At 43.1% G+C, this 22723-nt stretch overlaps 2 protein-coding genes across 3 annotated transcripts; both read left to right on the top strand.

Annotated features, from left to right (window-relative positions):
• Positions 1-3958: 3958 nt before the first annotated feature.
• Positions 3959-9987, top strand: sinhcaf.S (SIN3-HDAC complex associated factor S homeolog). The gene is made up of 6 exons (XM_018254770.2): positions 3959-4112; positions 5942-6102; positions 6239-6338; positions 7391-7511; positions 7604-7754; positions 7884-9987. Exons 2-6 carry the CDS (start codon positions 5975-5977, stop codon positions 8029-8031), a joined length of 648 nt encoding a protein of 215 aa, XP_018110259.1. The 5' UTR covers positions 3959-4112; positions 5942-5974; the 3' UTR covers positions 8032-9987.
• A 1855-nt stretch (positions 9988-11842) lies between these two features.
• LOC108712540 (cystine/glutamate transporter) lies at positions 11843-22489 on the top strand. Of its 2 annotated transcripts, XM_018254769.2 has the most exons (12): positions 11846-12256; positions 13153-13279; positions 13409-13524; positions 13743-13868; positions 17209-17308; positions 19025-19069; positions 19180-19303; positions 19581-19684; positions 19823-19919; positions 21387-21536; positions 21619-21796; positions 22156-22489. In XM_018254769.2, exons 1-12 carry the CDS (start codon positions 12040-12042, stop codon positions 22218-22220), a joined length of 1449 nt encoding a protein of 482 aa, XP_018110258.1. In that variant the 5' UTR covers positions 11846-12039; the 3' UTR covers positions 22221-22489. The 2 variants fall into 2 exon arrangements, with proteins under 2 accessions (XP_041443809.1, XP_018110258.1); XM_041587875.1 differs by lacking the exon at positions 22156-22489 and having other exon boundaries at positions 11843-12256; positions 21689-21796.
• The last annotated feature ends 234 nt before the right edge of the window (positions 22490-22723 follow it).

Genomic DNA, 22723 nt, shown 5'->3' on the forward strand with positions numbered 1-22723 from the left:
TGAATGTAAAATGCTTATTGGCCTTGTACTTGATTATTTAATAAGTGATTAAACGTGTGGCCCTCCTGCTGTCTGGACCATTTCGAGGTGCTGGGAGTTGCAGAGGAGGGTGCCTTTGGGACTGAGCTGTTTGCTTTAGTATTCGACCGCCCCCCGTAACCTCGAAACTCTTTGGGTTCTCCTTCTGAAACCCCCTGCCGCACGCAGACGCCGGTTCTTTACGTTTGCTCCATTTCTAGTAACCTATAGCAACCAGAGCAGCAGAATAGTGGTACTTGGCCTGGGGGTCCACTGGGTTTATTGCAGAACTTTTTCCTTGAGGCACATTGGGAAAGCGATTTGGGACATTTTTCATTGGTTCTTGTGGTGGCGGCGCTGTGAGTTCTAGTTCAACGTCAGTTGAGGGGCAGCATGCAGACCGTGGTCTATCATCACAGCTGTAATAAGGGGTTAAATTTAATTAATAAGGGGTCTAAAGCATGATGGGAGCTGTAGTCCAGCATCAGCAGTTTCTTAAAGAGTGGTTCACCTTTAAGTTAACTTTTAGTATGTTATAGAATGGCCAGTTCTAAGCAACTTTTCAATTGGTCTTCATTTTTTTTATAGCTTTAAAGTTATTTGCCTTCTTCTTCTGACTCTTTCCAGCTTTCAAATGGGGGGAAGGGGTCACAGAAATGCTCTTTAAATTCACATTATTGATACTTTTTTATTACTCCTCTTTCTATCCAGACCCCTCTCCTGTTCATATTCCAGTCTCTCGTTCAAATCAGTGCATGGTTGCTAGGGGAATTTGGACCCTAGCAACCAGATGGCTGAAACTGCAAACTGGAGAGCTGCTGAATAAAAAGCTAAATGACTCAAAACCGCAAATAAAAAAAACAGCAAATTGTCTCAGAATCTCCCTCTCTACATCGTACTAACAGTTAATTTAAAGGTGAACAACCCCTTCAAAGAAAAACTGATGGATACTGCTTATTGTTTGTTTGTCTATGAGATAGGGCACTAACACCTAAGCAGTGTTAAAGCAGCCAGAATAGTCAATAACCTCTTATGTTGGATAGGGGGGTTCTTATTGTTTCAGGTACCCCTATATCTGTGATTCATTTGCTGCTTTCCAAGTTCAGTATTATCTCTCCCCTCTGTATCCCAGAGGCAACTGTTGTCTGTCCGTCCGTCCGCATATTCTAATTAAATTAAAGGGCAATTCAAGTTTTTACTTTATTCCAGTGAAGCCCTTGGCTGTAGGTGACAGTTGCATGTGTATGTGAAATCTCTGTTATGGCTGCTGACTTGGATCCAGTACTATTGAGGGGCCCCGGACCCTTACACCCCTCCCCATGCATGGCTCCCCTTCTTTCATTTATAGGAATGTGAATGATTATACCTTGTACTGTTCCTTTAATTGCTGCCGCTAGGAATGAACCTCCTCTGTTGCTAGGGATGACCTCTTCTTTGCTGCACATTACCAGACGCTGTACCTTTAAGGATGATTTCGGGGGGTGCTTTTCTAAGGTTCTGACGTTCGGATCGGCGGCACCGTTACGTTTGCTATAATGGAATAATAGAGTGTGTGCTGAACTACTGAATTACATATCCACTGGGTTTTGCTCTTACTGGAAAGTATTGGGAATAATTGCACTTTACCTGCCACGTCGAGGGGAGGGGGGTCCCCTGGAAATTCAGGAGGGAGGGGGAAACCCAACCCACGACCCTCCCGCTGTCCTTATATTCACATTGTTATTTAACATAATGTACTTTATCTATGATGCTTAGGGCCAGGGCAACTGCTCTCTGCACCCTAAAAGTGACCCTTTTAGATTTGCTCAGATGTTCTAGGGGGGCAAACATGAGCCCCATCCTATTGCCTCCAGGAGAGGCAGAGAGTAGGTTTACTTTGCCTTTTTTTCTTACAATAATTGAATTCTGTTCAATGCAACTGCTTTCCTTCATATGGAATAAACTTTTTTTTTCTTGCTACAAATCGTCTTTGATGTATTTGCAGTTGTGATGTTTTTCTGTCTTCTCCACCAATTCAGCTGCTCTCTGCTACAATGCTTCAGAAGCCAGAACCACCAGTGCAGTGAACGGCAAGATACAGATGCTGCTTTATACTGCTGCTTTATACAGGGAACTCTGGGTATCACTCATGTATTATAAGGGATAATGTACCCCCTACTGTAAATGATAAGGATATTAGAAGTCACTGAGGGGTTGTTCTGTGACCATATAAAGGCACAAGGCTGCAGGCTGAGTTATACAGGGAACTCTGAGTATCACTCATGTATTATAAGGGATAATGTACCCCCTACTGTAAATGATAAGGATATTAGAAGTCACTGAGGGGTTGTTCTGTGACCATATAAAGGCACAAGGCTGCAGGCTGAGTTATACAGGGAACTCTGAGTATCACTCATGTATTATAAGGGATAATGTACCCCCTACTGTAAATGATAAGGATATTAGAAGTCACTGAGGGGTTGTTCTGTGACCATATAAAGGCACAAGGCTGCAGGCTGAGTTATACAGGGAACTCTGAGTATCACTCATGTATTATAAGGGATAATGTACCCCCTACTGTAAATGATAAGGATATTAGAAGTCACTGAGGGGTTGTTCTGTGACCATATAAAGGCACAAGGCTGCAGGCTGAGTTATACAGGGAACTCTGAGTATCACTCATATATTATAAGGGATAATGTACCCCCTACTGTAAATGATAAGGATATTAGAAGTCACTGAGGGGTTGTTCTGTGACCATATAAAGGCACAAGGCTGCAGGCTGAGTTATACAGGGAACTCTGAGTATCACTCATGTATTATAAGGGATAATGTACCCCCTACTGTAAATGATAAGGATATTAGAAGTCACTGAGGGATGATGTAATTAACTGCATTGTCCCTAATAACCCATGAGTCCCAGTGAGTAAGTAAGTGAGTGAGTAAATGAGGGAGCCGGAGGAGAGAGCCCAGTTAGGCCGGGGCAGAGTTACTCACCTGCACAATAGGAGCGAATCGCTGGCAAGGAATCTAAAGAATGTCTCCGATTACCTGGGTCTCCATTTATCAGATGTCCGGGCTCAGTCACTTCCGTTTCACATTCTGTAAAGCAAATAAAGTCTGAGCTACAAACAGGTCACTCTCAGCGTCACCTTTTCTTCTCAGACTGTGGCCGCTGGATTTACTGTAGGAATGCTGGGAGTTGTAGTTCAGTGGCTGCGAGACACAGTGACGTTGATTTGACCTAATTAAAGAGCTGCTTCACCTTTGGGTAGAGGATGTTATAGAATGGCTAATTCTTAGCAACTTTGCAATTGGTCTTTATTGTTTATTTTTCATAGTTTTTTTAATTATTTGCATTCTTCTCCCGACCCTTTCCACCTTTCAAACGGGGGTCACTGACCCCATCTAAATACAAATACTCAGTAAGGCTACAAATGTATTGTTATTGCTACTTTTTATTCCTCATCTTTCTATTCAGGCCTCTCCTATTCATATTCCAGTCTCTTATTCATCAGTGTATGGTTGCTAGGGGAATTTGGGCCCTAGCAACCAGATGGCTGAAACTACAAACAGGAGAGCTGCTGAATGAAAAGCTAAAAAAAAATGAAACCAACTGCAACTTGTCACAATCCCTTTAGCGTCTGAGTCCCAGAGACAAAACAAATAACAGGTGGCGGAATTCATTGTTCATGAATCCTCCACCAACTGCCTGACCGTCTCCAGCAATGCACCAATCAGCTGTCTTATTTGCGAGTCCGCCCACCCACTCCAGCCTAGGACCTATCACTGTCATTGTTGTGAGTCTTTAAGTGACCGCCTCCTCGTCGGGAAACGCCTGGTTGCCATGGCTGCAATGAGCATCATCCCCCTCCCTTACCATCGCTCCTCCCCTCTTTTGTTTTGTTTTTTTCCTCCCCGCCCTGACCGTCTTCCTAATAAGGCGAGTGGAGACGCGGGAAAGGTGACGTCAGAGCGCCCATGCAAATGAGGTTGATTGAAAGAACAAGAGCGTGGGAATGGCGCATGCGCAGTACGGCTGTGAGTTTGGAGAAGCTGTAAGTGCGGTCTGTTACCCTGTGGTAGTGCCAAGTGTTTGAGACGCGGGATCCGAGGTGAGTGAGAGTTTAGTAGCGCTGACACTGCTCCCCTAGAGTCTTACATGGTACGTCCCGGCGCGGATACCTTCTTATTACTTCTTATTGTTACTTTATGTCCCGCTCTGGCTGCTGAGGGTTCTGGGCCTGAGGGGGCGGGGCTGTTGGGAAGAACATGCGAGTTGGGGAGGCCACGTGATTGCTGTTTCCCACGCTCATAGGTAGAAGCCTCACCATGTGCCCTGCCCCTGCCCTGTGGGTCCCGCGCAGCTCTTGTGTGTGTGTGAGACTTGGGCCCGGCTGTGACTGAGGCGCACTGAGTACGTGACAGCCGCGTGTGTGGCGCTAACTGTGCGCAAGGGGCGTGTCTGCCGATCTGGGGGGAGTGGTCTGAAGCTGCACGTAGTCACGCCCCTCTGTATTGAGTGTTAGCCCCGCCCACAGGGTCAGATCACTGGCAGATGTTTTGTTCCGTGTTTGGCCCTTGGAATCTCCATCTGATTTATCTGCTGATTCTTCCCCCAAGGGAAGGCAAAGACAAGTGGGGCCATTATATGTGTGTGTGCACTTTCTGCTTTCTACATTGAGAAGGAAAACCAGCAGCCTGCCAGAAAGCATTTCTCTCCTAAAGTGAAGGCGCAAGTCACATGACTGGGGGCAGCTGGGAAATTCACAAAAGGTCTAGCCCCATGTCAGATTTCAAAATTGAATATAAATCTGTTTGCTCTTTTGAGAAATGGATTTCAGTGCAGAATTCTGCTGGAGTAACACTATTAACTGATGTGTTTTGAAAAAAACACGTTTGTCGAAGACAGGATCCCTTTAAGTACACTTTTAGTATGCAATAGAATGGCTATTTCTGAGGAACGTTCCAATTGTTCGTTATTTCTAAGGAACGTTCCAATTGGTTGTTATTTCTAAGGAACGTTCCAATTGGTTGTTATTTCTAAGGAACGTTCCAATTGGTCGTTATTTCTAAGGAACGTTCCAATTGGTCGTTATTTCTAAGGAACGTTCCAATTGGTCGTTATGTCTAAGGAACGTTCCAGTTGGTAGTTATGTCTAAGGAACGTTCCAATTGGTTGTTATTTCTAAGGAACGTTCCAATTGGTTGTTATTTCTAAGGAACGTTCCAGTTGGTCGTTATTTCTAAGGAACGTTCCAATTGGTCGTTATGTCTAAGGAACGTTCCAATTGGTCGTTATGTCTAAGGAACGTTCCAATTGGTCATTATTTATAAGGAACGTTCCAATTGGTCGTTATTTCTAAGGAACCTTCCAATTGGTCGTTATTTCTAAGGAACATTCCAATTGGCCGTTATTTCTAAGGAGCGTTACAATTGGTCATTGTTTCTAAGGATTAGGACTCTCACAACCAGATGGCTGAAACTACAAACTGGAGAGCTGCTGAATAAAAAGCTAAATAAGTCAAAAACCACAAATAATAAAAAACGAAAACCAATTGCAAATTGTCTCAGAATATCCCTCTCTACATCCTACTAACAGTAAATTAAAAGGTGGACGACCCCTTTAAAGCTGAATGAGTTTATGATTGGTTAAGCCAATGCAGATACTTAATATCAACAGAGCCAGTGTAGGAAATACATTGTTATTGATACAATGAGTCTGTTCAGCTTCTGCTACATTGTTTCTGAAGTCTGAACCAGCAGAGCAGAGAACAGAAAGGGCCAGACGCTGTTTTTAACAGCAATTCTATTATAATCCGCTCACACTGAAACCAGTAAAAATCCGGGATGAGTGGATGTTGCTCCTGGATATTTTTTTGGGCAGGATTTGCCCCTTCCAGGGGCTTCTCTTTCCTCCCCTCACATGTCTGTTTCCCGGCAGGTGCCTGCGCTATTCCCTATACAGTAAGAGAAGATGATCGGGTTTTACAAGCCGAAGACTTACCGGAGCCCGAGGGGCTGTTGTATCTGCAAAACCAAATCCTCCAGCTCCCGATTCACTGACAGCCGGCGATACGAGGGCGACTTTCCGAGCTGTTTTGGGTAAGACCCTTCTGACACCCTAATCAATGGGCAGCATTAAGGCTTTAAAACTACAACTCCCAACATCCCACTGGATACTGGGAGTAATAGTTCAGTAACTGGAGTAAAACCCTGACTCTGCTTCTTGTGCTCTTAGGATTCGGGAAAGCCGCTCAGGGGATATCTGTAATGCCTGTGTCCTGCTGGTGAAAAGATGGAAGAAACTTCCCACTGGGACCAAAAAGAACTGGAATCATGTGAGTGTTACATTAACATTGGAAATATTCTATATATGGGGTTTCCCTTAGACAGTACAGTATGAGGGTATAGCTTATTGTGTGCCCAGAACATTCCTTCTCTGTATATTTGTATTTATACATATGGGAGGAGGAGGTGCCATATTGATTCCCTTAGACAGTACAGTATGAGGGTATAGCTTATTGTGTGCCCAGAACATTCCTTCTCTGTATATTTGTATTTATACATATGGGAGGAGGAGGTGCCATATTGATTCCCTTAGACAGTACAGTATGAGGGTATAGCTTATTGTGTGCCCAGAACATTCCTTCTCTGTATATTTGTATTTATACATATGGGAGGAGGGAGGTGCCATATTGATTCCCTTAGACAGTACAGTATGAGGGTATAGCTTATTGTGTGCCCAGAACATTCCTTCTCTGTATATTTGTATTTATACATATGGGAGGAGGAGGTGCCATATTGATTCCCTTAGACAGTACAGTATGAGGGTATAGCTTATTGTGTGCCCAGAACATTCCTTCTCTGTATATTTGTATTTATACATATGGGAGGAGGGAGGTGCCATATTGATTCCCTTAGACAGTACAGTATGAGGGTATAGCTTATTGTGTGCCCAGAACATTCCTTCTCTGTTTACAAGAATAGCCAGTTCTGCATCAAATCCGCACAAATCAAAGCCCCACAACCTGGTCCATCACCCTCAGGTTCCCGATAATCAAATGATGATCCTAATCGTGGCACCCACTCATGGGTCCGAGGAATTTACTTCACTAACTAAAGCTAAATAAGTCTCAGATCAGAAATATATGTTGTAAATCATAAAATTAAATTAGAAAATACCCGAAACTTCCCGAATTTTTTTTTTTTTTTACATTTGAAGGTACAGATTGACTTACAATGGAAGTTCTTTTTCCTGTGCCTATAGAACGTCTGTTAATATCATTCCCCGCGCACCCCAATAACCCGGCCTATATATCCTATAAAGTGGCACTTGGGTACCCCCTAATATCACTGAGCAGCTGCTGATTCTCACCGTTTCTATTCACAGGTTGTGGATGCCAGGGGAGGGCCCAACCTTAAAGCAATGAGGATACGTCCCAAAAAGATCCGACCCTTTGCCTCGCGGAGACTTCAAAACAAGTCGGGGGCGGAGCTGAAGAGCGGTCTATGTAAGTAGCCCCTCCCCCATTGCCCTTTAAATCATTAGTCGTGTTGCAGATGGTCTGGTGTTTACCCATGTGACTCTTCATGTCTCATGCAGATACTGGAGCCCACAGCAGTGCATCTAGTGGCTCCCCAGAGCATTCCTCGTCGTGCAGCAATCACTCCGATACTGACACCGACACTGAACTCGGGTCTGCACCCAGCACCGACTCCGCCTTCTCTTTCCTAGACCCCACCTACTGGAAAAGGTGAGTTTTGGGGCTGGAAGGAACTCGGACCCCAGTTCTAGCAATGTATTACACCTGATGGCCACTAGAGGGCACCCTTTAGCAGCTTTCTTATTTAAAGGGGAAATAAAACCTCACTTCTCATTCTAGGCAGAAGGTTTGCTGTGGGATTATTTATGAAGGTCGCTATGGGGAGTTGCTCATAGACACCCGGCAGTTCAAGCCCTGCTGCACCTCTAAGAAGCCACAGACCCAACAAACCGAGCCGGTCGACTCCCAGCAACTTAGACCAACATAAAGGAGAATTTGTATTGTTGGGGGGGGGGCTCAGGCTTTGGCCCATCTGCCAAAGAACTTGCTGCAATTTACTTTTTTTTTTTAAAAAACAAAAACCTTCCCCCCCCCTGTTGATGCCATTTTTTTACTGTATGTAAATATATAATATTTTTAATGTATTGTGACTCCCGGCCTATGCTCTTGCCCTCCTCCCCTCCCCCCCGCTCCAAAGGGCTGCAAGACTTTGTGCATGGTAGGGGGATAGGTTTTTTTTTTTTCTTCCTTATATTATAGATGAGGGGACTCGTGTATATAACTATTTGCCAGTATTTTTATATTGTATTTGTATAATACCACTATTTTTATTTGCAAATGATGTCTATGCATTTGTAGGCAGTATTTTTGTGCCTGTAAATATGAGATTTCCCTTGTACCCCAATTCCTTCATCCCTGTTCATTAACTATGCAATAACCCAGCCGCCAGCAGGGGGCAGAAGAGAGTGTGAGGGTTTTAGCTATTGGGGAACTACTGTGATTAATTCCTTCCTCCCATCAAATACTGTTAAGGGCAGAGACACACGCTGCTATTTCGGGGTAATAGTCGCCCAGCAGAAAATTGCTTCTTCGTGCGACTAATCTCCCCAAACTGAGAGAAGAAGAGATTTGTCGCTGGCAGGAAGGCGGTTTGGGGAGATTGGTCGCCCAAATAAGAAGAATCGTTTTGACTAATCTCCCGAAATAGCAGCGTGTCTCTGCCCTAAAGGGGTTGTGGCGTTTTAAGGGGGAAGTTCATCCATAACTTGATGATGTAGAGAGTGATATTCGGAGCCAATTTGCAATTCGTTTTTTTTTTTTGGATTTGCGGTTATTTAATTGTTCGGCTTTTTGTTCCACCGCTCTCGAGTTTGCAATTTTACCTGTGATGTGGTTGCTAGGGTCCAATTTAACCTAGCAATGGTTTGGAAGAGAGACAGGAATATAAAAAGTAGGGATGCACCGAATCCAGGATTCAGTGAGGGATTCGACCTTTTTCAGCAGGATTCGGCTGAATCCTTCTGCCCAACTGTACTGATTCTAATTTGCATATGCTAATTAGGGCCGGATAGGTAAATCGCATGACTTTTTGTCACAAAACAAGTAAGTAAGAATTGTTTCCCCCTTCCCACCCCTAATTTGAATATGCAAATTAGTATTTGGTTCGGTTCTTTCGCAGAGGATTCAGGGGATTTGCTCAAATCCAAAATAGTGAATTCGGTGCATCCCCAATAAAGAGTAAAAATAAAGTTGTATCCTCATGGAGCAATAGGCTTTTTTTTTTGTTTTGTTTTGGCTCCTTCCATTTGAAAGCTGGGAAGACGAATGCAAATAGTTTAAAAAAGAAAAAATTGAAGACCAATTGAAAAGCTGCTAAGAATAATTGGTTCTTTAACATGAGACAAATTGCTCTTTAATTGTTTTTTTTTTTTTTTTTTTTTTTTTTTGAGGCTGCCAACCGGTATTTGGTTGCTAGGGTACAGTAAACCATAACAACCAGCCCATTGTGTCAATGAGACACTGGGAGATGAATTAGAACAATGATAATTAAGGCTCACAACATCTGCTGGGGTCAGTGACCCCTTCCCAGGACATTCTAACACATTCTCCTCCCCCTTTATCATTTGGAAAAAGATAAAGGGGGAGGAATATTTGTAATTTAGACTTTATTCTGTGACCCTCAATCTCGCTTGCTCTCTCTCTCTCTATTACAGCCGGACTCGGGTTGTACAGTCTATTCAGGCAGCTAAAGAGACTTCTGGATACTGGAAGTCTGGGAATTTTAGGGGTGGGGGGTGTTTGGGGGGACCTCCCCCCTGAATCTGTTGATCTCCGTGTGAGATTTGTGACGCTCATGTCTGTACTTGGATTTTTTATAAAGAAGATTTTGTAACTTTTATATAAGGAATATTATTCTTTCTGCAATAAACTTTATATACTTGTATGTGCCCAGACTCCCAGCAGGGGGCAGTGTCTGCTCTCAATATTCCTATGGGACCTGTTATCCAGAATACTTGGAACCTGGGGTTTTCCAGATAACAGATCTTTCCGTAATCTGGATCTTCATACCTTAAGTCTACTAGAAAATCATATAAACATGAAATAAACCCAATAAGCTGGTTTTGCTTCCAATAAGGATTAATTATATCTTAGTTGGGATCAAGTACAAGCCACTGTTTTATTATTACACAGAAAAAGGAAATCAGTTTTCCAAATTTATATAAAAGGGAGTCTATGGCAGAAGGACTTTCCAGAATTCTGAGCTTTCTGGATAAGGGATCCCATACCTTTACTAAATGAGCTAGGAGGGTCCCCGCAGCGGGTACTTTCCCACGTACAACTGATTATACTCCCGCTGGGAGATTTCCGTGATTCTTGCGTAAATAACTTTACGCCCACAGACCCTCCTCCTGCTGCTGATTCACAGCTTGTACCTTGTTTGTCTAGAACATGTGAGAGGGGGGCTCGATGTCATAGTTGGACCCGCTGAGCTGCAGAGCATTCACTTTAACCCTTTATGTGCCATAGAGTGTAGGATCTGCTATTCACCACATCTGTGGCTTAAAGAGTTAAAAGGAAAAGGATAAATGGGGCTATTACACTGCTGCTGGGAATTGGTGGTGAATACAATGGAGCTTTATGCAAAGCTGACACTGCCAACAGTATATCAATCCCATCACCCCTACGGGGCCCCCCTAAATTTGCACTTAGTCTGTACAGAGAGATCCCATAAAACTATGGCAGTATAGGTATTCCCTGTACTAAGCACAATTCAGCAGGAACAGCCCCTAAGTTTGCTCATAGTCTGTACAGAGAGATCCCATAAAACTATGGTACATAGGTATTCCCTGTACTAAGCACAATTCAGCAGGAACAGTCCCTAAGTTTGCTCATAGTCTGTACAGAGAGATCCCATAAAACTATGGCAGCATAGGTATTCCCTGTACTAAGCACAATTCAGCAGGAACAGTCCCTAAGTTTGCTCATAGTCTGTACAGAGAGATCCCATAAAACTATGGCAGCATAGGTATTCCCTGTACTAAGCACAATTCAGCAGGAACAGTCCCTAAGTTTGCTCATAGTCTGTACAGAGAGATCCCATAAAACTATGGCAGCATAGGTATCCCCTGTACTAAGCACAATTCAGCAGGAACAGTCCCTAAGTTTGCTCATAGTCTGTACAGAGAGATTCCATAAAACTATGGCAGCATAGGTATTCCCTGTACTAAGCACAATTCAGCAGGAACAGTCCCCTAAGTTTGCTCATAGTCTGTACAGAGAGATCCCATAAAACTATGACAGCATAGGTATTCCCTGTACTAAGCACAATTCAGCAGGAACAGTCCCCTAAGTTTGCTCATAGTCTGTACAGAGAGATCCCATAAAACTATGACAGCATAGGTATTCCCTGTACTAAGCACAATTCAGCAGGAACAGTCCCTAAGTTTGCTCATAGTCTGTACAGAGAGATCCCATAAAACTATGGTACATAGGTATTCCCTGTACTAAGCACAATTCAGCAGGAACAGTCCCCTAAGTTTGCTCATAGTCTGTACAGAGAGATCCCATAAAACTATGGCAGCATAGGTATTCCCTGTACTAAGCACAATTCAGCAGGAACAGCCCCCTAAAGGGTTTTAAGATCTGTTTATAATTAAGGTAGATTTCCCATTTAAGGCCAGTGCTGGTTTTTGGGAAAGGGCAGGGTTATATAACTCGTTGTGCAGACCCTGAGGCTGTGGTTGTTGTGTAACCGTATCTGTATCCGGATGTTAGTACATGTGTTCCCTGCTCTTCGCCCCATTCAGTGTTAATGAGCAGAAGGGCCCCAGCAGGGAAGGGGCAGCTGCACTTGTATGTCCAGTATTCCCTGCAGGGGGGTCGGCGCAGGACTATTTTGCTTTTTACTCTAAATGAGACTCAGTCCGGCTGGAAAGGATCTAAAATCCACACAGAGCAGAAGAGGAGCAGCTAATCCCCCCATTATATATGAGTAATGGGAACTTCCCAGCCATCCCCGGGGCAGGAGGGCAGCAGCGAGGGGGCAGTTTATTTGAGAAGGAAGATCACTCTGCTCAGGGCTCTGTCTCTCACTATTGGGACCATCATAGGAAGCGGCATCTTTATCTCTCCCAAAGGGGTGCTGAAGAATTCTGGGAATGTGGGTCTGTCGCTGGTCATTTGGGTCGCCTGCGGGGTCCTCTCCATGTGCGGTGAGTGTCAGCTCTGGTGCTCGGCATTGAAATGGGTGTTAATTGGCCCACAGACACCCCAGAGAAAGCACTGGCTCCTTCCCACTGTAGCAGTAAAAATTGTGATGTCATTAGTGATCACTGAGGTGCAAGACTGGGTGCTGTGGGTGCAATTCTCTGCATTACACCCGTCTACTCTTCCTTTGTTAATTGGGTTTATTGTGTCATTTATTGGCAGGTTCCTGGGAGTCCAAGAGAACGGTGGGTTAATAATTAGGGTCCAGGAGGCATTGGGGCAGAATCTAGTATGAATTAGAAAACTTCCCCTGCCCTTAAAGGATAAGTAAACCTTTACAATGTGAATGTAAAATTGATGAGAGTGCTATTTTAAGAACTTTTGTCATTTACATTCATTATTTATTTTCTTTTTATTCCAAGATTTTAAGGGATACATGTGCTGTTAATATGAATGAATTTTGTTCCAACAGCGCCACCTGCTGGTCAGTTTCTGATCAGTCTGACCAGCAAGTAGTCAAGGAAGTTGTCAGGAGAAAGAAAGAGGCTGATGTTCTTCTGCTTAGGAAAACAATTAAAAACCTTTCTCAAATCTTTCCTAAGCAGAAGAACATCAGCCTCTTTCTTTCTCCTGACAACTTCCTTGACTACTTGCTGGTCAGACTGGTCAGAAACTGACCAGCAGGTGGCGCTGTTGGAACAAAATTCATTCATATTAACAGTACATGTATCCCTTAATATCTTGGAATAAAAAGAAAATAAATAACGAATGTAAATGACAAAAGTGCTTAGAATAGCACTCTCATCAATTTTACATTCACTTATTTTAAAGGTTTACTTATCCTTTAAAAGAGTGTAGAATCCGGGGCACTTAAACTGCAGCTCTCATTGTGTGTATTTAGGGGCCCTGTCCTACGCTGATCTCGCCACAACTATCAAGAAGTCGGGCGGCCATTACATTTACCTTTTGGAGACACTCGGGCCCTTACCCGCTTTCCTGAGGCTCTGGGCAGAATATATATTGATCCGGTAAGTTTCCACATTGAGCAAATCCCATTCGGCTGTCTCAGACAAGCTGCTCACACTCACTTTCTGCCAGTGTGTAAGTCCCCAGAGAGGGAACTCTGATGACAGCCGATGCTTCTGGGTATTTTCCAGGCCGTCTATTAACGCAGTGGCGAGTTTGGCGTTCGGCCGGTACCTCATAGAACCGCTTTTTGTGCCGTGTCACGCGCCAGATGCAGCCGTCAAGATTATGAGCATCCTCTGCATCTGTGAGTATCCCAGCAATGAGTACATTGAAAAGGAGAGAGGGAGCTGTGTATAAACAAACTCTTCCCTAAGCTGCAGCTTTTGTTAGGCTTTGAGATAAGGAACAGCTCATTATTGCCCATTGTGATTTAATTTTAGAGTCCAGACTCCTCATGGGGCATGGGAAGTATTGTTGGGTCCAGCGTTAGCTCAATTGAGAAACATGTCCCATTGTCCTTAGCGCTCATCATCGCCCTGAACTGCTGGAGCGTCAGCTGGTCGGCCAATGTCCAGACAGTGTTCACCGTCGCTAAGTTTATCGCAATTGGACTCATCATTATTCCTGGGCTCATGGCACTGTCCTCAGGTAAGCAGAGACCCCGCCCATAAGAGGGCACATAATGATTCCTTATATGCTTCCTTGCCAGCAGTGACATCATCATTGTGGGCCACTGGGCGGGGCTACAGATACACACAATTGCTTAAAGGGTTTGTTCACCTTTGAGTTAACTGTTAACTCAACGTAGAGAGGGATATTCTGAGACTATTTGCAGTTGGTTTTTATTTTGTATTATTTGCGGTTTTTGAGTTATTTAGCTTTTTATTCAACAGCTCTCCAGTTTGCAATTTCAGCCGTCTGGTTGCTAGGGCCGAAATTCCCCTAGCAACCATGCATTTGAATAAGAGTTTGGAATATGAATAGGAGAGGCCTGAATAGAAAGACGAGCCATAAAAAGTAGCAATAACAATTAGGGATGCACCGAATCCACTATTTGGGATTCCGCCGAATCCTTGATGAAAGATTCGGCCTAGAACTGAATCCGAATCCTAATTTGCATATGCAAATTGGAGGCAGTGAAGGAAAGAGTTTGACTAAAACTCACGTGATTTCTCTCCAGGGTCGGACTGGGCCGGCGGGGCACCGGGAAAAAACCCAGTGGGCCCCCAGCTCTTGCTGGCCCAGTCCTCTTCCCTGCGCCGCTCCTCTTGCGGCAAATACACGGTGCGCATACGAGCACACCCTTGTGCGCCGGCAGGGGGGACCCAGCGGAATACAAGGTACTCCAGGCTGCTGAGGACCCTGTTCATGCTGCGATTGGCCTGTGCTATGCCTGCACGTAAGCAGGCCAGGACTGGGAGTCAATATAGGCCCTGTCATTCCAAGTACACAGAGGCCCAAACAGCCTCCTACCAGCCCAAAACAGCCTCTTACCAGCCCCCTAGATGGTAACTTACAGCAGCCCCTCTGGCATTTGCCAGAACCCACAGATTGCCAGTCCGGGCCTGCACGTCAGTAATACCTTTCAGGCAGGAGGCAACACACTTAACCTGTCCCTGCATGTACAGTTCTATTGGGTGCGGGCGGCTCTGAGTGTCATGATCAAGCACAGGTTAATACCGTGCCATGTTCACATCAGAGAGAGCAGTTCAGCAGAGCTTTGCAGTTGCACAACAGCCTCTCCCAGGTGGCACATTATACACGTCAGGACTTTACTGGTTGCATTGAAGCCTCCTACTGTGATATGGAATAACCCTGCTGCAGCCTCACAGAAGGTGCCACAACTACTGACTATTCCAGAGAACGTGTTTATTTCAAAACGCATCAGTTAATAGTGCTGCTCCAGCAGAATTCTGCACTGAAATCCATTTCTCAAAAGAGCAAACAGATTTTTTTATATTCAATTTTGAAATCTGACACGGGGCTAGACATTTTGTCAATTTCCCAGGTGCCCCTGGTCACGTGACTTGTGCCTGCACTTTAGGAGAGAAATGCTTTCTGGCCGGTCGCTGTTTTTCCTTCTCAATGTAACTGAATGTGTCTCAGTGAGACCTGGATTTTACTATTGAGTGTTGTTCTTAGATCTACCAGTCAGCTGTTATCTTGTGTTAGGGAGCTGTTATCTGGTTACCTTCCCATTGTTCTTTTGTTTGGCTGCTGGGGGGGGGGAAAGGGAGGGGGGTGATATCACTCCAACTTGCAGTACAGCAGTAAAGAGTGATTGAAGTTTATCAGAGCACAAGTCACATGACTGGGGGCAGCTGGGAAATTGACAATATGTCTAGCCCCATGTCAGATTTCAAAATTGAATATAAAAAATCTGTTTGCTCTTTTGAGAAATGGATTTCAGTGCAGAATTCTGCTGGAGCAGCACTATTAACTGATTCATTTTGAAAAAAAAACATGTTTTCTGATGACAGTATCCCTTTAAGATGAAGACTGTCCATTTTTGCTAAAAAGAAGTTTTTATATATAAAACAAAAAATTATTTGTGTAAATGTTCTTTGTGTCCCGATTACTGGGTTGGGATAAGCAGACAAAAAGTTGTCCAACACATTTTTCAACCGTGTTGCAAGTTTTTTTAACCTCTTAAAGTGGACCTGTCACTCAGACACAAAAATCTGTGTAATAAAAGTCCTTTTCAAATTAAACATGAAATCCAATTTATATTTTTTATTAAAGCATTCATAGCTGTTGTAAACTCATTTAAAAATCTCAGCTGTCAATCAAATAATGTCTGCCCCTCCTAGAGGCGGGGCAAACAATTACTTTCACTTTCCATTCAGCACTTCCTACATGTCACTGCTCTCCCCACATTCCCCCCGTTCTCTTTACCATTTAATTGTGTAACCAGGACATGGGGATGGACATCAGGTCCCCCATTCTGGTGCACAAACAAGATTCTGAGATGATACAAGACTTTCCTTAAAAACAGTGTCCACAAAATGGCTGCTGCCTGCTTGTTATCATTTTAAATTCCCAGACTGAAGGAAACAAGATTCAAATCATTTATACAGTGTAATTAAAGTTCATTTTGCTTGACTAATGTGATAAAATAGGATTTTGAATAATTTTATATTAAAGACGGGTCCCCTTTAAGGAGTAGTTAACTATTTCAGTTAACTTTTATTATCCGATAGAAGGCCAATTCCTAGCAACTTTTCAATTGGTCTTCATTTCATTTTTAAATGTGTATGTTTTTCAAACGACTTGCCGTTTTCTGACTCAAACCAATGCCTGGTTGCTAGTGTAATTTAGACCCTAGCAACCAGATCAATGCTGAAATTCCAAATTGGACAGCTGAATAAGATGCTAAATAATAAAAAGTGAAGACCAATTGCAAATATCTTAATATGGTTTATTTATGAACAAAAGTGTGATGAAAAGTTTTCCTTACAAGGGATTCTGTTTGTATTTATGATAATATTTTTATTTAATACTGTTATGCCATTCTAAGTTTATTTCAAGCTAAAAATGCTAATTTTGATATTTATTTGTGGGCACTATTTTGTACTGGGGCGGGGGGCGGGCCCTTTGGACGTGGTTTCCTGGTGGTCCCAGACACCCCAGTCCGACACTGTTTCCCTTCCTGCTCCTAATTTACATATGCAAATTACGATTCAGATTCAGTTCGGCCAGACACAAGGATTCGGGCGAATCTTACTGAAAAAGGCCAAATCCTGGATTCGGTGCATCCCTAATAACAATACATTTGTTGCCTTACAGAGCATTTGTTTTTAGATGGGGTCAGTGACCCCTATTGAAGGCTGGAAAGAATCAGAAGTAAAATAATTAAATTCTATAAAAAATAAATAATGAAGACCAACTGAACAGTTGCTTATAATCAGCCATTCTATAACATACTAAAAGTTAACCCCTATAAATTGGACGCTTCAGCCTTACGTGTTTTTTTTTTTTCCGTCCGCAGGACGCACGGAAAACTTCCAGAACGCGTTCGACACAAGTTCTTTAGCATTGGACAAAATCCCCCTGGCATTTTATTCTGGATTGTTTGCCTACGGGGGCTGGTAGGTTCCATCAGTAAAATACGGGGGGGACAGTCACAATACAACACGAACTGGACCAGACCACTGAGCCGAATCTGAATCACCCACGTCTGTGCCTGGAAATACAAAGCTTGCCCTCTGCCCTTCCTCAGTTGCCCTCAAACTGTCCCACATGTAATTGTTAAAGGAGAACTAAAGCCTAACTAAAGAAGTAGCTAGAAATGTTGTACATGATGTTTTGTGCTTCTGTACCAGCCCAAGGCAACCACAGCCCTTTAGCAGTAAAGATCTGTGTCTCCAAAGATGCCCCAGTAGCTCCCCATCTTCTTTTCTGCTGATTCACTGATTCACATGCTCTGTGCTGCTGTCACTTACTGAGCTTAGGGAGCCACTCACAATATACAGTACACATAGAATAGAAATGTCACAATATACTGTACAATAAGGGGCAGATTTATTAAAGGATAAGTTAACCTTTGTAAAATTGATAAACGTACTATTCTCAACACCTTTGTAATTTACATTCATTATTTATTTTCTTTTTATTCCAAGATATTAAGGGATACATGTGCTGTTAATAGGAATGAATTTTGTTCCAACAGCGCCACCTGCTGGTCAGTTTCTGATCAGTCTGACCAGCAAGTAGTCAAGGAAGTTGTCAGGAGAAAGAAAGAGGCTGCTCTGATGTTCTTCTGCTTAGGAATAAAATTAGAAACCTTTCTCACATCTTTCCTAAGCAGAAGAACATCAGCCTCTTTCTTTCTCCTGACAACTTCCTTGACTACTTGGTGGTCCGACTGGTCAGAAATACCAATATCTTGGAATAAAAAGAAAATAAATAATCAATGTAAATTACAAAAGAGCTTAGAATAGTCCCCTCGTCAATTTTATTTAAAGGTTTACTTATCCTTTAAGGGTTGAACTCTCCAATATCGAAATTGTGAAATATACAAACTCAATTCGGGTTTTAATTCAAATTTCGAGATTTATCATACTCTGGCGCTTTAAAGGACCAGTAACATCAAAAAAATTTTAAAAAATTTGTTAGTATACCATGAAAAAAAAAAAACAAGAGTAATTAAACTTTAAAAACGGACAGCCTTTATTAAGAACTAACTTAAAGAAACTCCGCTTGCGCTCCTCTTCAGAAAAGGCGACACAGCGACGATCCATCGACGATCCACCGTATCGCCTTTTCTAAAGAGGAGTTTCGGTAAGTTATTTCTTAATAAAGGCTGTCCGTTTTTAAAGTTTAATTAGTCTTGGTGGTTTTTTTTCTGTGGAATACTAACGAATTTTACTGGCCCATTAAGAACTCGAATTTGACTATTCGCCACCTCAAACCTGCCAAATTTATGTATAAGTTAATGGGAGAGGCCGAGGGACCAATTTGGACATGTTATTAGCCTTTAGAGAAAAAACTCAAATCGAATTGAATATTTGATTTTTTTTTTATAAAATTTTGAGTATAGAATTTAATAGAGTGATCAGTAATTGACCCCTAAGCTTCAGCCAGGAGCCCACTGAGCATGTGCAGAGCCGCTGACTCACAACAGATGCCTTATATGATCCAAGATGGGGAGCAACTGCATCATTACTGTTCTAGGGCTGGTACAGTAAGTAAAATATATAATAATAATAATCGTATCGGCTTTATTTTTCCTTTAAGCAATCAGACAATTCATTGACCCATTTGATAATAACATTAACATCTTGTTTTACTTACCTTTATGGCAGGTTTTACGTCACGTTTGTCACTGAAGAAATAGTCAATCCTGAGAGGTAAGTTACACGTTAATATACAATGTAATCGTTTCATATAAACACAACTATACGAACAGGAATGCTCTGGGCAGAAAAGAACCAATGAAATCTCTGTGTCACTTCCCAAGGAACATCCCTCTGACGGTGATCGTCTCGCTGACAGTTGTGACCGTCTGTTACGTCCTGACAAACGTCGCTTATTACACCGTCCTGACGCCCAATCAGGTGCTGAGTTCAGAGGCTGTCGCTGTGGTGAGTCGCAATCCGGTCCAAAGCAAATTGGGTCAAGTGACTTTTTTTGGGAGGGTACTGACTGCTAATAAATGACATGCTGTGGGTCCCACTCATTCCTACTTATACCACTGCACTACAAGTGTCATTTAGAGGTGTCTGGGTTCCAAGACCAAAGAATCTCAGCCTTTTCCTCCTGAAAAACCTTGAAAATCTATTTTTCAAGGGACTTCTTACACTGTGTGTAGTGTAACTATTCTGTATATATTACATATCAAAGTAACTTTACTACATTTAGAGCTTTGCTGAACAAACCCTTGGCCACATCTCATCCGTGATCCCCATCCTGGTGGCGCTGTCCTGTTTCGGAGCCTTGAACGGAGGAACTTTTGCATCTGCTCGGTAATATTCCTAATTATAGGCTCAGACTCCATGTTTATTTATTTAATATGTTCAGTGGTTCTTTATGGGACCCCATTCTCTCTCTCTCCCTCTCTCCTTAATAATAATATACATATCTGTTTCTTCCCTTGAGTTTAGAATGTTGTTTGCAGGCTCCAGAGAGGGCCATGGGCCTCCATTACTCTCCATGATTCACATCAAAAGACACACACCACTCCCTGCTCTAATCTTAATGGTAAATACCTTTCCGCCATGGTGCTGTACCTATAAATGTTATTGTGTGCCCAGAACATTCCTTCTCTGTATATTTGTATTTATACATATGGGAGGAGGAGGTGCCATATTGATTCCCTTAGACAGTACAGTATGAGGGTATAGCTTATTGTGTGCCCAGAACATTCCTTCTCTGTGTATTTGTATTTATACATATGGGAGGAGGGAGGTGCCATATTGATTCCCTTAGACAGTACAGTATGAGGGTATAGCTTATTGTGTGCCCAGAACATTCCTTCTCTGTATATTTGTATTTATATATATGGGAGGAGGAGGTGCCCCATATTGATTTCCCTTAGACAGTAAGTATGAGGGTATAGCTCTATTGTGTGCCCTAGAACATTCCTTCTCTGACATGATGGGATTGCCTAATTGATTCATGTTATGACTTATTGCGTGTGCCCATATTTCCTTCTCTGTATAAGTTGCCCCGCCATAGCCTTAGCAGGTACAGTATGAGGGTATGGACTTCCCTTCCTCTCTGTGGTAGTTTATATCATATGGGAGGGAGGGAGGTTCCGATGATTTGATCTAGTTTGTAATGTGTTATTGAGCAGTGACAGGTGATGTAAGGGTATAGCTTTATTGTGTGCCCAGAAACTTCGCCTTCTCGCTAGTGTATGAACAGGGATGGATTGTATAGACCAATAATGAGTGATGCCGAGGAGGAGGGTCCATATTAATTCTCTTAGACAGTATGTATGAAAGGGTTATAGAGCGCATTATTTGTGTGCCCAGAAGACTTCCTTCTCTGTATATAGATTTGTAATATTAATACAGTATGAGGAGGGTGAGGTTGGCCGATGATTGATTCAGTAGCATGGATACAGTAAGAGTGGGTATCCAGTTATTGTGTGCGCAGACATTCCTTCTCATGTTACTTTGGTATTTATATCATATGGGAGAGAGGTGCCAATATTGCATTCCGCTTAGACAAGTACAGATATGCAGATTGTTTGTGCCCGGAGAGACATTTGCGTATTCTCTGTAGTAGTTGTGCGCTGGAATTTATACATATGGGAGGAGGGAGTCTGGCCAGAGTATTTGGATTGCCCTTAGAGGCAGTGGTACAGTAGGGTTATGGTACGTAGCTGTATTGTGTTGTGCCCAGAACATTCCTTCTCGTACTAGTTTTGTATTTATATGATTATGGATGGATGCTGCCATATTGATTCCGCTTAGACTAGTAAAGTTATGAGGGTATAGCTTATTGTGTGTCCCAGAATGATTCTCTGCTGTATTTATAATATTTGGGGAGAGGGAGGTGCCATATTGATTCCCTTAGATAGTTACAGTATGAGGGTATAGCTTAATTGGTGTGCCCAGAACATTCCTTCTCTGTATATTTGTATTTATACATATGGGAGGAGGGAGGTGCCATATTGATTCCCTTAGACAGTTTACTTATTGTTTACTTGCCCTTTCCCAGGCGCCTCTGGTTTTCCTGATGATCGGCATCGGCGACCTTTATGGTCTGTTGAACTTTAACAGCTTTTCCCGTTGGCTGTTCATGGGTCTGACTACTCTTGGTCTCATGGTACATCGCTATAGACACCCCAACTTACCCCGACCTTTCAAGGTAAGTCACCCCATCCGGGGGCATTTCAGGCCTCTCTGGTTTCCGTTGAGCAATAAAAGAAATAACGATTTGATTGTTGCAGGTCCCACTGATCATTCCTTTCATCTTCACCACAACCTGCCTGTTCATTGTGGGCATGTCCTTATATTCAGATCCGGTGAATACGGGCATGAGTTGTGCCATCACCCTGACCGGCCTCCCAGTCTACTTCCTTGTGGCAAACAGAGCCAGACTGCCCGGGCCATGGAAAGAAGCCATCAGTAAGTCCATCAATTCACCCAACTTGCCCAGGGCAATGGCGCAGATCAGACCAGGGGAACTGCACCCCAAACTCTATTAATCACAGGCGTTGGGAACCCTACAATTGTGTGGCCACTAGATGGCAGTGCTGTACAATGATGGGAGTGAGCAGAGAACCTGAGAGCACAGGCAGCACAGAGGGAGAGTGTAAAGTTGATCTAGAAGTAGGATTAATGAATTGTTCTGCCAGTGAAACCTTCTGCAAATGGGCTATGGGCATAGTAGGGAATTACAGTTTCTATTGCCCAGGAGAGGAGGTACAGAAGACAGATTTTGGGGTGACCATGATTTGTATTTTGCTTTTATTCCCAATATCCAGATGGTCTGACGGTGAAGCTGCAGGTGCTGATGGAGGTGATGCCGCAGGAGATTGCCACTTACTAAAGCCAGATGCCAGTGCCAAGTACCCGCCAATCAGTTGCCCTGATACCCTTCTGGCTTGGGAGACTCAAAATCACTACGATCCTTGCCATAAAGCAAGGCAGGACTGCTGTACTTTTGCCAAACAGGAAGTAGGGACAGTCACATGATTATGTCATCAGCATTACTTTACATAGTGTTTCCTATTGTTTCGCACCCTCCTCTCCTAGATTCCTGTTACTATGGTAACCATTTGAATTCTTAGCATTTGATTAAAGGGGCATTTGATTATGGATTTTCGGAAGGATGGAAACCGTGTGTGTGAGCATTGCTCTCGCAAAGTGTGGATACTTGTTTGGCCATGGGGGGTAAGGTTCTTGGGAGCCCCCAATGTTCCGCCCGCTAAAGGGCAAGTAACCCCTTCAATGAGTTTGGTTTTATAAATTCAGAAAAATAATAGCATTTAAAATCCCATATTTATTTAGAAAAAACAAAAGGTGAAAAAGAGAATTACATTTTATAGCACT

Source organism: Xenopus laevis, chromosome 3S (assembly GCF_017654675.1).
Source record: "Xenopus laevis strain J_2021 chromosome 3S, Xenopus_laevis_v10.1, whole genome shotgun sequence".
Taxonomy (NCBI): Eukaryota; Metazoa; Chordata; class Amphibia; order Anura; family Pipidae; genus Xenopus; species Xenopus laevis.